The sequence below is a fragment of the Lemur catta genome, chromosome 13 (assembly GCF_020740605.2).
Source record: "Lemur catta isolate mLemCat1 chromosome 13, mLemCat1.pri, whole genome shotgun sequence".
Taxonomy (NCBI): Eukaryota; Metazoa; Chordata; class Mammalia; order Primates; family Lemuridae; genus Lemur; species Lemur catta.
The window spans coordinates 74,274,061-74,289,297 of record NC_059140.1 but is presented as its reverse complement, the minus strand read 5'-3'; the positions used below and the strand labels follow the sequence as shown (position 1 = coordinate 74,289,297).

At 37.7% G+C, this 15,237-nt stretch overlaps 1 protein-coding gene across 1 annotated transcript in view; it reads left to right on the top strand.

The window, feature by feature from the left end:
• B3GLCT (beta 3-glucosyltransferase) overlaps window positions 1-15,237 on the top strand; it is a 92,232-nt gene that overhangs the window by 50,599 nt on the left and 26,396 nt on the right. Inside the window, exons 8-11 of the mRNA XM_045567326.1 lie at window positions 503-566; window positions 5,166-5,285; window positions 6,831-6,900; window positions 13,573-13,686. Coding sequence (XP_045423282.1) covers window positions 503-566; window positions 5,166-5,285; window positions 6,831-6,900; window positions 13,573-13,686 — 368 coding nt within the window. The remainder of the gene's footprint in view (window positions 1-502; window positions 567-5,165; window positions 5,286-6,830; window positions 6,901-13,572; window positions 13,687-15,237) is intronic.

Genomic DNA, 15,237 nt, shown 5'->3' with positions numbered 1-15,237 from the left:
AAGAGCCATTGAAGATTTTTTAAACAAGAAAATGACTTGAAATAAAACTGTTGTTCTTCCCTGAAACCACACATGTTTTTCCCCATAAAAACCCCCTTGATCTGTCAGTCATTACGGTAGGAGACAAAAAGTAACAATGTTTGTTTCTCTCTCAAGCACACTTTTTTTCCCCTTTTCTTTTTCTTTCTCTGTCATTATTTAGTGTAAGGAGTCAACAAACTTCATGGCTTTTCTTTTTCAAGGCATCTTATTTATTGTATTATAGTTTACATTATTGGGCAGATGTTGAAATGCTACATTTGCAAGAAGTCTCGCATTCATTTCTTGGTCAAGACCATTGCATTTTCACAGTCCTTTCCCTCAGGGAAATTAAGCTCTTATTTTTATTTTAAAATTTGTATGTTTATCTGTTTTCAAACATTAGAAAGTCTCAACAATGTGTTATTCTTGTGTGACACTTCTTTTGGTTAAAAAAAAAAATCAAATTGTCTCTATTTTCTAGGCTTTCCAAGAAATTAAAGAGTGAATCCCTGAAATCCGACTTTACAATAGATTTAAAACATGAGGTATGTCATGTTTTGTTTGGTTAAAAGCTTTCATAATCCAGAATTCGTGTCTTTTGGTACAAGAAGTGTTTTGTATTGCCTAACAGTGCACTTTCCCCACCCACACGCATCTGCGCCTGCGGAGGTAATTTTACAGCTCTCCCGTGAATCAGGTCCTTCTATTTTAAGCTCATTTTAGTTATGTAGGTGAAGAAAGAGCAGTGGAAAAGGTTGCCTCTTGTGATTCATGAGTCTTTGTTTTTAAGCTAGATGGGTGGATCCAGAGGTGGATTTCTAAAAACATGCAAAAATGTCGTCAAAATTCCTCTGATCTTACGTGGTGCTTTGGGTGTACACGTGCTGCTATGGATGGAGTGAGTGTGTCCCCACTGCACCAGTTCCTATGTCGAAACCTAATCCCCAGTGAAATGGTCTTTGGAGGTGGACCTTTGGGAGGTGGTTAGGTCGTAAGGGTGACGAGCTCATGAATGGATTAGTGCCCTTAGAAAAGCGGCCCCAGAGAGCTCCCTGTCCATCGTGTGAGGACACAGCAGGAAGGCGCCATCCATGAACCAGAAAGCTGGCCCTCACCAGACACCGAATCGGCCAGCACCTTAATTTTGGACCTCCAGAACTGTGAGAAATAAATTTCTGTTGTTTATATGCCACCCGGTCTGTGGTATTTTGTTATAGCATCCTGAACAGACTAAGACACATGCCTTTGTCATGTGTCTGTGCCTGGTTCTCTAGAGCAGAATTGAACCAGTGGGTCCCAAGCAGGCAGCCACGATGTGCCTGCCGGGGGCCCCCAGCACCCCTGGTTCTTTGGCATTTAGTGGACATCTGTGACCAGCTATCCTGGAGGCAGGTGGCAGCCATCCCATCAGTAATCATTCCTGAATCGTCATTAAGGAGGCCTCTTCTTGCATTTCATTTATGGGCATGTCCGACTGCCTGAAATGGACTTCCTCTCACTCTGCAGGAATCTGTATCTTAGGACATTGAGGTAAATCTTGACGTGTAATTCGGCCCAGCAGTGTTGGCAGCCTTCTAGAAGAGAGAAGGGCACACACAAGACTTTCTAACTTGGGTGCCTTTAAATGATGAAACAGCTTCTTTGAGAAGAAATCATTCTTCTCTTCCACAAAGAGGAAAGAATGACTTGTTGAAAACCAGGGTCTGTTGAGATAGGTTAATGAAAAGTCAGAGCAGGTATAGACGCCCTGGTTTGGGAATCTATTAAACACTGAATATGTACAAGAAAGTATCACTAACATGTATGAGAGGTATAAAGGTCAGTTAACCAAATACCTAAGCAGCCCACCTGGTTCAAGAGGGAGAATGTAAGCGGTTGCCTCAAGGCTGCCTGTTCGCTTCTCCCCAGTGGAAGCCCCCCCTCCACCCCCCAGAATGAGCACAGTCTCAATCGTCTTTCTCTCCTTTACTCTTCTTCCTATTTTATGACAACTGAGTGAATTTCTGAATAACATATAATTTTGTATCCTTTTGGTTCTGTGCCACAAATACTGCTCTAATCTGAGACTCATCCACGTTGGTACACGCAGCTCCAGTCAACTTACTTTCACTGTCTGCAGTGGTCTCCCGTGCGCCCATAGGAACTTACTTACCCGTTGTCTTGTCAGCAGGCTTCTGGACTGCTGCTGCCTTTTGCTACTGTGATCATTGCTTCTGTGAATGTTTTCGATGTGTGTCGTGATGATCATCTGCAAGAGTTTCTCTAAGGCAGAGGCTGTGAAGCTTTTCTTGATTGTGACCCACTTTTAAAAAATACATTTTTCCTTAGGACCCAATATATTTATGTGGATTGTTATTGTATTTTTTGTTATTGATTTCTAATTTAGCATTATTGCAGTCTATGTAACAGCCATTTGAAATACTTTTAGGCTCACTTTATGACCTAGTTCATGTTCAGTTTTTATAAATGGAGAAAAGGACGTATATTCTCTAGTTTAGGGGCTATAATATTTTTATATTTTTTAGTATTAGACCAAAGAAGGTATTAATTGTGCTTTTCAGATATTTTATTTCCTTCCTTTCTTTCTTCCTCTGTTCTGCTTTTGTTTTTCTGCTATCACTAAGGGAGGAATGTGGAAATCTTCCTTAATAATGGTGGATTTGACAATTTCTTCTATGGAACTAACAATTCTTGCTTTTTATACTCTGAGGGTATGTTAGTTAGGTACATAAAAGTTTAGGATTATTACATCTTCTTAGTGAATCTGTCTTTATCTCTAGTAATACTCTGTCTTAATGTTTATTTCATTGATGGGAATGCTGCTATCCTGGCTTTCTTTTGATGTTTGCCTCATAATCATTTTTTCATCTTTTTCTGTCAACCCTTTTGTGTCCTTATCTTTTAGATGTGTCTCTTTTAAAGAGGATATGCCTTTTTTGTCTCCCAGTTTGACACTGTTTATCTTTAAACCAGGTAACAAATTTACTTTACACTGATTATAATTACTAATAAATTTGAATTGATTTCTATTACTTTATCTTCCCCCCATTTTCTATTGTTCTTTTGAAAACTTTCATGCCACCTTTTGATTTTTTTTTTCCTTTTTAGTTCATATTTTCCTCCTTTGCTGTTTTGGAAGTTTTGTCTCTATGTCTGTACTTTATTGGTTATTTTAAATATGTTAACATGCATTCATGACCTAACAAGGGCTAATTGATCAGTATGCAGAAAATTCAAGGGACTTAGAATAATTTAACTCTGGTTATCCCACCTCCAATTTATATGCTATTGTCCAGTATTTTTGATCTGGTTTTTTTACCCTGACCCTTAGGTGTTATCATTACTTCATGCAGTTAACATTTGTATTAGCTTCATCATAGATTTGCCAGTGTTTTTCTTACCATTCCATCTTGTTTCTTGGACCTTCCAATTGGGATCATTTATATTCTTCCTGAAATCCTTTAGAATTTCGTTTAGTGAGGTGGTAAATTCTCTTAGCTTTTTATCCTTCAAAATATTTATTTCAACTTTGTTCTTGAAGCATAGTGCCATCAAGTGTACCATTCTAGATTGTCAGTCATTTTCTCTTATCACAATGGTGTGATTTCATTATATTCTGGCTTCGGTTATTGTAGTGCTGAGAAATCAGTCCTTAGTCTAATGTGGTTCCTTTGTAGGTAATTAATCATTTTTCTGCCTACTTTTAAGATTTTTTGTCTTTGGTATTTCACAGTTTCACTAAGATATATCTAGATGTAGACTGTTTTTTCTAATCCTGCTTAGGATTCACTGGGTCCTTCTATAATAGGGTTATTAAGCAATATTTGAAAATTCTCAGCCATTATCTTTTCAACTGTGCTCTCATCTCTATTTTCTCTGTTGCCTCCTCCTGGAACTTTAGATGTATGCTAGAGGTATGAACTTCTTTTACATTTTCCATCTATATTTTTTGCTGTGCTACCTTTTAGAGAATTTTAGGAGCTTCATTCTTTAGTTCCCTCAATTTTCATCCAGCTGTGTCTAATATGCTATGTATCCTACAATATTTTTATATTATTAATACTTTTTATTTCTAGACATTTTATTCAGTTATTTTTCAAATTTGCTTTGTGTAATATTTTTAAAAATAATTTTGCTCACATTTTAAAGTTTTTCTTTTTTTTAAAATATATATTAAGCATAGTAATTTTATAACTTGTGTTTGATAATTCCAATTTCTGAAGTCTTTGGGTCTGAGTAAATTATGTCTGCTGACTCTTGCTTGTCATCTCCTTTCTTTGTACTTTTTGTGATTTTTCTCTGAGTACTCTTGTTCCTCTGGAAAAGTCCTCTGAGGCCCGTGTGAAGGTTGTGGGTTGCTGAGCTTCTGCCTGCTGCTGTGGGTGAAACTGACTTAGGATCACTTGAAACGACTCCGTTTGGGTTGTTTTTGGACCTCAGAGGTGGCACAAATTAGGGAGGCCTGGCTTTGGTTGTAAAATCTCAGAGGAGGTTTGGAGATTATTGCTTCCCTCCATTTGGCTCCAAGGTCCCGGGTATATGTGGGGTTTGCTGTTGGCCACACCCCACTGTGGGGTGGTCACAGGCTTCACTCTCCTCACTCCTCACAGGAACTCGGGTTGCGGGAGGTCGGCTGATGCCTGCCGGGCAAACTACCCCGGATGCCCTTCCACCAGGGTCTCACTTTCACGGTTTTGCCCTCACAGGTTCCATGCTTTTTTGCCAATTTTGCAATACATGTAAAATGGCACATTTTCAGATGTTTTCACCAAGTTGGCTTTTGAGGGTGTGTAGTTACCCCAATGCAGGAAAGCAGAGCCTTGATAGTATTCTCCCACATCTCTCTCTGTGCTGCTGTAGAAGGTGCTCTTCCCTAAAACCGCGGATCAATGACCTTGGGAGTTTTTGGAGGTCAGAATATTGATTCATAGTTTATTGCTTACTGTTAGCAAAAGATTAGATTCATCAACATGGAATTGCCACTTTTTAAGTACAAAAAATCCTGTCGAATATTGACACATTGATATGGTCCAATTTAATACTCTCTATAGAAGTTGTATTCTGTTTTCCTTTAAGATATTTTGTCCTGTGTTACCCTTGCGGTGTTGCTGAGTTCTTCATTGCCCGTCTCCTGTCTTGGACAGATTGCCCTCTACATCTGGGACAAAGGCGGGGGGCCTGCCCTCACCCCGGTGCCTGAGTTCTGCACAGACGGCGGGGACTCCGGCTGTGCTACCACATTCCATTCCTTTCTACCACTTTGTGTAAGTAATGCAAGAAAAACTGCCTCGCACATCAAAGGAGCATTTATGTGCTGTGTGTAATAAAATCAACCTTTGCCGTGTGCCCAGAGAACTCTCTGTCATGTCTCTAGTGACAGCAACACTGTAAGTTAAGTGCCGTTGTTTGCCTGTCTCACGTATGAGAGGAGAGAGGCTCAGAGGAGGTGAGCGCTTGCTCAAGGCTGCACAGCTGGAAGCGGGGAACGAGGGTTCTGGCAGGTTCCCTCTCCTTCCAGCGCCTCTGTGAGGTCCTGTTCGCCCTAGCTCTTCAGAACCAATGTGCCCAGTTATTTCTTTGGTTGATGATATAGGACATGTTGATTGGAATTTCTGTTCCATTTCCGACATTTTCTGTGACACCCAAGCCTTCTCCTTGAGCTCATTGCCTTTACTCTCTCAGCGGGGGACCCTGCCTTTGATCTCACCTGCGACCGTCTAGGACTTTCAGAATAAACTTACGGTCATGGCGGACCCTTGGTCCAGTCCAGGGTGAGCCTGAAGACCCTGAAACTCACTAGATTGTTAAGTTTTCATAAAGGAAAATATGTTCACCAACCTCAAATGTTTGTTATTCTCAAGTCGGTCACACAGAAGTTTGTATGTGCCATTTTAAAAGACAACACAGTATAACACGGGGGAGAATCTGTAATGTGTGTGCATCCCCTGCAGGGAAAATCAGTCTTTCTAGATGCAGTGCTTGCTTGCTGTTTACTGTCTCTCCTGGTGCCTTGAGTGACATGACAAAGCTGTGGCTAAATGTCGCTGTAAACCAGCCCCAAATGATATGGGAGTTGTGATTGAATATTATTACAGGCCTGAGATAGGTAATAAAGGTATCAGGACACCCCCCACCCTGCCCCCGTGAAGGCCTGGCCGGTGTGTTGTCGACAGATACCTCTGTGTGCCCCTTTCATCTGTGTGATCAGCCTGGGCTCCAGGAACACCCCACCCCAGCCCCCAGGTGTTTGAAGTAACCCTACCTTTGGTGGAGGACAGAACATCCTTAGCCCAGACTTGAGTAACCAGTAAAGAGCCATAAAAATACTTTCAACATTAAAGTTAGGCTGGGCCCAGAAAAGGGAGTCATCTCTTATTTTGCACTGCAAGATCCCCCTTCTTCCTTCTCTTTGTCAAGATCTTCACAGCTGGAGAAAGGAAAGGGAGTTATTAGCTAACATTTATTGGTCACTTACTGTGTGCTCAGTAAATGTATGTTAATAATAGCAGCCTCATGGTGGTTACTGCTCCCTTTTTCTAAGTGAGCAGACTGAGGTTCCCAGAGCTTATGGAACTCATTAAGGCGATGCAGTCTGCAGGGCAGAGCTGGAAGGCAGGTCCAGAGCTGGCTGACTTCAAAGGCTGTGTTGTCAGCTGAACTACAGTTCCTTTTCTTCCCTAAAACTTTGTCCTGGAAATAGGTTTGATATCCCTGACATGGGTTAATTTGAACTCTAGAGCATGTGAGATCTAATGTGGGTGTGAAGATAAGGCTGACTCATGTGTGCATATATTTTTCTTGTTTTTTAGGGAGAACCAGTGAAGAAGGAGAATATTTTTGTTGCAGTAAAAACATGCAAGAAATTTCATGGTGACAGAAGTATGTTTTGGGTTATTCATTTTTATTGAACTTTTAAAATCCAAACTGCCTTAAAAAAAATAAAAACCAGGTATAAACTCAAGAAAGAAATAATGACAAACGGGATGTTGAAGTGAGAGCAGTTCTGTATTCCTCATTGCACTACTGCAATCACCAAAGCCAATTAGGAAGCACAATTTGGTACAGAAACATGAGAGCTCATAGGAGATGCTGTTTACAGCAGTATTTTAAGTTGGAAATGGAAAAGCTCAGTTGTGGCAATCTTGGAGACACTGTGAATTAACAATCCGTTTTGTCAAACAGTGTCTGTTATATCCACGCAGTCTCTGAACTGTATAGAGAATATTAGAGTGGATTTCAAGGTAACAGAGTGCCAGCAAAGAATCTTTTCTTGAAGACTGTTCCTTCTTTTTATATCTATTTCAAATGCACACATTGGAACTGTTTAATGAAGATATGTATTTGCTCACGAGTAGATACATTGGAGAAAAAGAAAAAGCTGCCTTAGAAACAGTGATCTCTTCTTAAGGAAATCCTGGCATGCGATGAATGTTGTTTTTATTCAAATGTTTTTGGTGTCATTACAGAATTCTGCCAAGTTATGGTGATAATGTAAAAAAAACAAAGACCGTCCTACATATAAATAGACATAATTTCTCTCTTTTTGTACCTTATTTCAAGCAGCGCTTTTCTGAAATTGAAAATTAGGCAGTCTTTTGCATATTCTAATTTTAGCACATATTTTAATTTTTTTCCATGAAAAGACTGTCGATTTCACCACGGATGTGATATTTATGTAGGAGAGATTTCTAAACCAGCTGTCATTTTCATGGGATTGGAGCTATGGGGGGAAGGTTCATTTATATATTTTATGTGATAATATATATACAAATTATATTTTAAAGGAGAAGATATTTTAAAAATAAAAGAATATTATAATATGGGATTAAAGTATTGTCTAAGACATCAACATCAATAAAAATCTAGTTACAATCTATAATATCTTAAAAGTACATTAACTATAAACCTTCATATTTGTCTAAAATAGTCATGTTAAATTCCAAATTCTACTAAATCATCCTAAATAAATATATGCATTTGTTATACAAGGAGTCCTAAAACACTATGAAGAATCAATATAGCAGTTAAAATAAATTTTTCATTTATCATAAATTTAACCTGAATTTAATATCCTTTTGCTTTTTTCATGATCTGGAAGGGCTTTGTGAAATGATTTTGACAAATATCCTTTTAAAAAGGTGTCAGGGAAATTAACTGGACTGCATTTTATCTTCTTTTACAGCAAGCAGAAGTGTTTGAATTGATATAATTGATCTTGAAGCTGCCCTTGGAGTAGTGATTGCTTTCGTAATATTAATGTTCAGAATGGTGGTGGTGCTGTTTTTTTCTTCTGAAACACATTTTGCAAGTGATAGTGAAGCTATAAAATTAGGGATACTCCTGTTGTATGTTTCATATCCTACAAAAATGAAGAAAAAAAGTTTTTTTAATTTTAATTTAGTAATTTTGAGTAATCTTACTGCTTTCCTACTTTGCATAAGGTTGAGGTAATCTTTTTAGATATCTATGAAATGCTTTTATGTTTGAATTTTGAGTCAAAGGTCTTTATAAATTACAAAATCTTCAAAAGCCCATTAGGAGCGTTATTAAAAATGAACTTCCTAAAGCCAGACGCATTGATTTGCTGCTGTTAATTTGATTCTTGGGGTCATGGAAGCATGAAACCTAAAAGGTATCATGAAGCTTTCACAGTTGGGTTTCTGTGGCAAACCATCTTTCAACTTGGATGTGTTTGTTTGAAAAGATAGTCTAAGGCTGCAGGATTTTAGGGACCTGGTGTCCATTTTGCATGATGGAAGTGAAGCCTGCTAGGCCATTGGGTTCTTCCTCTCTTTTTAGAAGTCTAGACTAGCCACCAGTTGGCACAAAGAATTGTCCAGTAATCATATCAGTTATAATGACAACGCCACAATAACCACTTCTAACTGCTAATCTTTTTTACATTTTCTGATGTGTTTTTCACATACATTCTGTCATCTAATTTCATGTTAACAGTTCCTTGTGATGTGATAATTATTGTTATTCGCTTGATGTTATAGAGATGATATAGAGAAGTATGGATTGATACACAACTGGCCTAATTTCTTATAGCCTATTGAGCACGGGAGCCAAGGACTCTGGTTTTCTGGCTCCTAACTCTCAGATTCTTTCCACCATGGCACAGCTATACTGTAATCTCCTTGGATGTGTCACAAACCCAACACTTGATAAATGGTCTTTGATATTCATGTTGATGCCCTGCTATGCTCAAGGTCAGTTTTGACTTGGCCAGAAGCTGTGAAAGTGGCTTTTCATTTTCAGTAGCAATGGGGATGACGAAGAATTGAAACCCGCACAGGATCTAAAATACAGCTCGAGCTAGGAATTTAGACTGGCACTCCTGCCTTAGCATACCACCACTACAGTCTAGCAGAATACACAGACTAGGGTGTTTTTTTCATTTTTCTTTGCCTGTGCACTCTGTGGTAGAAATACTGGAAGTAACAAAGGCTAAATGACAGTGAAGAAAAACAACATGGGTAAGAAACTGTATTTATCTTCGGAAAATTGAGAGTGGGCTATACTGATACTTGTGGGCACACTGTCCCCAGGCACTAAGCAGAAGAGGACACTAGCGATGGCCCCCACTGCTGGTTTATTATAGTTTTGGTCACCTCCGGGGATGAGGATGAGAGAGGGAACACATTCCAGTCAAGGCTCTAGTCACTGCAGTCATGGCAAGGGAAAATATACATTGAATTCATTTTTTATATTCTCATGGAAGAATTGATAATAAAACCAAGTTCTAAAATGAAAAATATTTTAAATATTGTATTTTTTTTTTTTTTTTGCCTAACAATGAAACGTCTATGTAATTGCCTTTGTCTGGATTCTAATTTAAATGAAACATAGCATTCTTAGGACACAGTTAGCAACAATATATTCTGTTAGAAAAAATATATTCTATCTTTTGGTTCAAGAAAGTAATACATACTGACACCATTGAAACAGCAACACTGAGAGGCAAGCATTTAGTAGGGTGTTAAAGAAACTGTAAATATTATATAAGATGAGGAGCTGGGAATACCGTGTGAAATTATATTTAAGCAAGAAGGTCTCTGGAGTTTTAATATTCAGCTTGATTACTTCCTCTTGGGTTATATGTTTTCCATGGTGTGATGTGAGCTGTCAGAAAACCTTAAGAATTTTCTTTGCATCATTTTGCCATGCAGTTCCTGTGCATGTCTCATGTGCCTCGTGACAGCCACTGTCTTTGTTCATCAAACGGTGCCTTGTGGGACGCTCTTCTCCTGCAGTCTCCCTCTAATTAAAGAGGTTAAATTGCTATTTGCTCAGCCTTTAGTTCCTTTTCACAGCTTCCTCAGCTCTTAAAAATTAGCACCTTATTTCTTTCAGATTTTTTTTTTAAACTGTTGGCTATCTTTACTGCTGTGATCTTGTCTAGAAGAGGCGAATGTGAACACATTGATTAAAAGGAGTGTTTGGTGGCTGGTGTTCTCTGATTAAAGAGGCTTACAGGTACTGCAGCACAGTCTGCTTACTTAAAAGGTGAGGCTTGAATTAAAATGCAGCCAGATGGAAAGCCACACTCTAATCAGATGAGGTGATTAGATTAATTATTGAAGAGTGGAGGGGGGTCAGGTGTTGCCTGTTTTCAGTTCTTTCCCTGGCCATTGAATCGCAGATGTTCCAGATTGCCCTAGAATGTTATTTTAGATCACCCAGGAGGGAGGCTTTTCTGTTTTAGAATTGGAGCACACTCTTGTATGTGTCCTGAGCCCTCTCCTGAGAAGAGAAGTGCAATCAGGGTTTTATTTGTGGACGCTGACACATGAGGTCCATCTGCCAGTCAAAAGGAGCAGATTCCTTAAAATCAAAACAGCCATTCACATTTGATTGTGTTTGCGTTTTTATAAAGTGTTCAAGCATCAAGTTCATTGTCATTTGTAATCTGAGACAGTTTTGCAAGTCAGTTTCCTGGGGGTAAAAATGTGTGTTTTGTCCTCATGGTGAGACACATCTCCTACTTAGAGTTTAGAAAATTCTAAGGAAGATTTATGCCATCTGTGCAGCTGGGGGTTTTTTATAGTAAAATTTTTACTTTGTTCCAATTTTAAGTTCTCCCGTGCAAACTTTCTGGAAAGAAGCATTCACTCTTATTTTATTATGTGATAAAAAGTATGCTTCTCTTTATTGAAATGAGATACTATATCATGTAACTGTATTGAAATATTTCCTCAGAGTTTAATATCTTTAGGAATACAATGCCTCAATACAACATAAAATATTTTGTAAATAATAGAATGAATTCATTTTAGAATTTAAATAATGCTAATAAAATAGACCGATATTTTAAAAATTTAACCTATTCAGAATCAACCCTGGTTGAAGATAAAGCCTTAACCTCCTATTATAGAAAACTTAACCTTGGCTTTAAATTCTTTACAGCTAGTAGATAGGACAAAAGCACGGGTATTACATTAATGAGGGGAGAGATGATACAAAGTGCTAACTGCTTTATGTATTACAGAATCATATTATTTTAAAATGGTTGGCCTATTTTTAAGTGATTAATAATGGTTGTATCCATACCAAAGGATGAATTGCCATTATGAATAAAACCTCCCTTTAAACTGGTTTCCAAAAATAGCTCTAGGTCTTTTATTGAAACGCCTATAAAATTTCAGTCCTCATTCAAGTATTTATTGAGCACCTACTATGGCCTAGGCACTTTCAGGTATTAGGGAATGAGTCATACACATAGTAATTCTTACCTTTAGTATAATATCTGTTTCACCTGTTTCAAATTAAACCTGAAAGGGCGTAGTTAGGTATAGCAATTGAAGGGCTAGCTCATTAACTTCATTTAAGTCAGCCGATTGAGAAGAAACACCTGTGCTGTTTAACAAACCTGTTAGAGCGAAAAGGACTGAAGGCCTGAGGGCTGAGGAACTGAAAGCAGCCTTCGCACAGCCTGCAGGACCCATGCTGGGGACTGAGGAAGGTTCTTAACCTTTCCTGGCAGCTGCTTCCAGCATTCTGCAGTGGAGGACATTTAACCCAAGAGTGTGAACTTTTAGTGGCTGCAAACTGCAGGGAGCCCTTTCTGGGGTAAGTCCTCTTACTATATGCAAAGCAAACTGCCGCTGCAGTGCCTGCGGTGAGACTTTTGTTCTGCTGAAATCTGGAAGTAAAACAGATTGAGTTTTTTTTTAAATTTCTTTTTCTTTTCTTGTCTCCCAGCAGCCCTATCTATTATTTAGTGCGACTGTGACCATTTTGACATGGGGAAATACTCAGAACTATCTCCCTTTGTGTGGTTGCAGAAAAATTCTGTTTTACTGTATGAAAATATTTAATCAGTAATTTGGTGATAATTGTAGCAAATGTCCAGAACTGATCATTGTTTTTCTTTCTTAAAAACCAATGAATAATGAATTTTAAAATGATGCACTTTTATATTTTATATATACGGGCTTTCTGAGCTAGACTCAGGATTTGCTGATGTATGCAGCTAAACACTTAAATTTCACATTGCAGTGTCAGCTTTTACACATAATTTGTTTTGATTTGGGCCTAGAAAAAGGGGAAGTTACATGATCTGATAAAGTCTCAAAAAGTTAAGTGAAAATTTGGTTCATCAGAGTTTAGATTCTTAACAGGGTGTAAAGTCTAAATGTGGTCTTTTCTATTTAAAAAACAACAGAAACCTTTTAAAATTCAGAGATGCATAGAGAGTATTCTTTTTATAAAGTATAGAAGAAAATAATTACTTGGAGAGTTGCTCAGGTGTATTAGGTAGTGATCAGTCTATGTGGCAGGTATGCAGACAGACCTACCTTTGAGCATCTAAACCTAAAATGCAGAAAACCAGGAAAGTTTTCTGCTATTTGTGTTTATTATGTTACAACAATTTATCTGTTAATGATAGAATTTTAAAGTCTGCAGTAGTTCTCAGTCTTATTTCTTGCACACTTTTCAAAAGTACAACATCATAATACCAGCCATCATATGCAGTAGTTCTCAGTGGCAAGGTCATGTCCTTTGTAGGGGTGGATGGTCCTGTTAGAATCTTTGGGTGGGCACATGGCATAGTTTGCAAAGGTCCTCCCACACTCGTTTGTGTTACGAGGGATGAATTTATATATCAGCCAGAACCACGGTGAATATTAACATCCTTAGAGGTATTTACATTCCCGTCCCCCCACCCCCACCCAAAACCACATTTTAAATGTCCACTTGTGGGTACGTTAAATGAAATAACCTATTGGGAAAAGAGAAAAATTAGCTAAAATTAATTTAAACACAACAGGGTAATCAAACTAGAAAACGTATTGCTGTATGGAAGTCAGTGTATTTATCACCAGGAATGAGAAATACTTGAAAGTATTTCAAGTATTGAAAGGTTTTAGTCCTGCTGTCCTCAGCAGTGTTGGTGCTTCTCAGGGCTCAAAGCAAGCTCTCAGTCTTGGAATGCCTGAAGGACAAGTAATGTTTCTCTTCCTTTGCAGGTGATTGTGCTGCTGTTTTGAGTTTCCAAGGTTGCCTGTGTAACTGTGCCAGTGATTGTCACCTCTGTAATTTTTTCAGTACCCATCGTAAAGCAGACCTGGGAGAGCCAGGCGGGTCTCATCGAGTACTACAGTGACTATGCGGAAGGTTCCATCCCTACGGTGGATTTGGGAATTCCTAATACAGACAGAGGTGGGTCCTTGATTCTTACTGCTCTCCTTATTAAAAATCTCCATTCTGTAAATATAGTAAATTAAGTTGGGATAAAAATGAAATAGTACTATAATTTTTGTTTCATAAAAGTTTTTTTCCTTCTTCTCCCACCCAACATCTTTACCCACAGATACAGACTGGTTCTTTCAGATTAAGGGCTTTATATAGTACAAACAGTTGCCCGTTTTTAGTAGGTTATGTGGCTACCACTGAGCACATGACAGTTATGATAGAGTTTAATGACGGGTTTTTCATACCTTCGTAATTCATTGCGGCCATAATGAGGCATCCAAAGTTAATTTATCCCACACAAAGCTTTTATCATCAAAAGCCTTATAGTCCAGTTCACATTTTGTATGTATCTCTGACTAGCACCTAACCACATTCTATACTAGTTACATGTAGAATAAACTCTATTACATATGTTAGTATTTAATTAGTAAATTGTTGGAAGTATACCTGCTTTTCTCTTCAGATTGCAGGTTTTCTATTTAAAAACCTTTTTATTTCAAAAAATGGAAGTGTAAATTTGGCCATTTCATCTCCAGATGTTCTTTGTTCATCTCAATTTTTATCCAGTGTTCCTGCCACATTTTTTCTTTAGTTTTTTGTTCTCCATAATATTTTATGAATAAAAAAACAAAAGTAGTGAGCTGATTATCTTGTTCTATAATTTATCATGATTATTTTATGTTAGTGTCACTCATAATTCCTTGATTATTACAGTACTGTGTAAAATCAGATATGTCATTCCTGTAGTTTTCAAGTCTTCTAACAAGGTTAAGGATATTACTGAGTGAGTCTGTCGCTGTTTGTTTCAGGAAAACTATTTTATTTTATTTATTTATTTTTTTTTATTTCAGCATATAGGAAAACTATTTTAGATGGAATTTTCTTTCTTGTTAACCTCACTTTTTGAAACTTCTTTTTAGATTGGCTTTAATAATTTATTTATTCATGTATTCCTTATTTGATTTCTTCATTTATTTCTAATCTGACCTTATTGTTACCTATGTTTATATTTTATTTTATCCCAAAAGGAATTTGAGATGGCTTTCAAAAATATATATTACAATGGTTAAAAATAAAGAGATCAAGAATAAGGAAAATAAAGGTCAAATAGAATGGTTTGATATTAATTAATATAAGTTAATATTAGTTTGTTCTCCACTGAGTCACCAAATGTTTAGTCAAATGAGGGGCATGTTCCTATCTGTCAACTTGAGTTCTCTTCCCAAGCGTTTACATCTTACCTCAGTCTGAGCATTTACCATTAAATCATTGTAATTTATCTGTTGGCATTTGAAGGGTGCCTGTTATTAAGCAGTGTATCTTTAGTGCATGTCTTAGTACCCGCCACAGTGTCTGGCATGTTAGAAACTTAGTAGTAAATATTTACAAAATAAATGAAGGTATAGTCTTCTACTTTTGCACTATTGCTTGCCTGTGGTTACAGAATTCTGACAGTTCCTTCAGGATAAGCATATCTAAGAAAAGCTGCCAGGCTTCTATAATTGCTGTGAGGCTTAC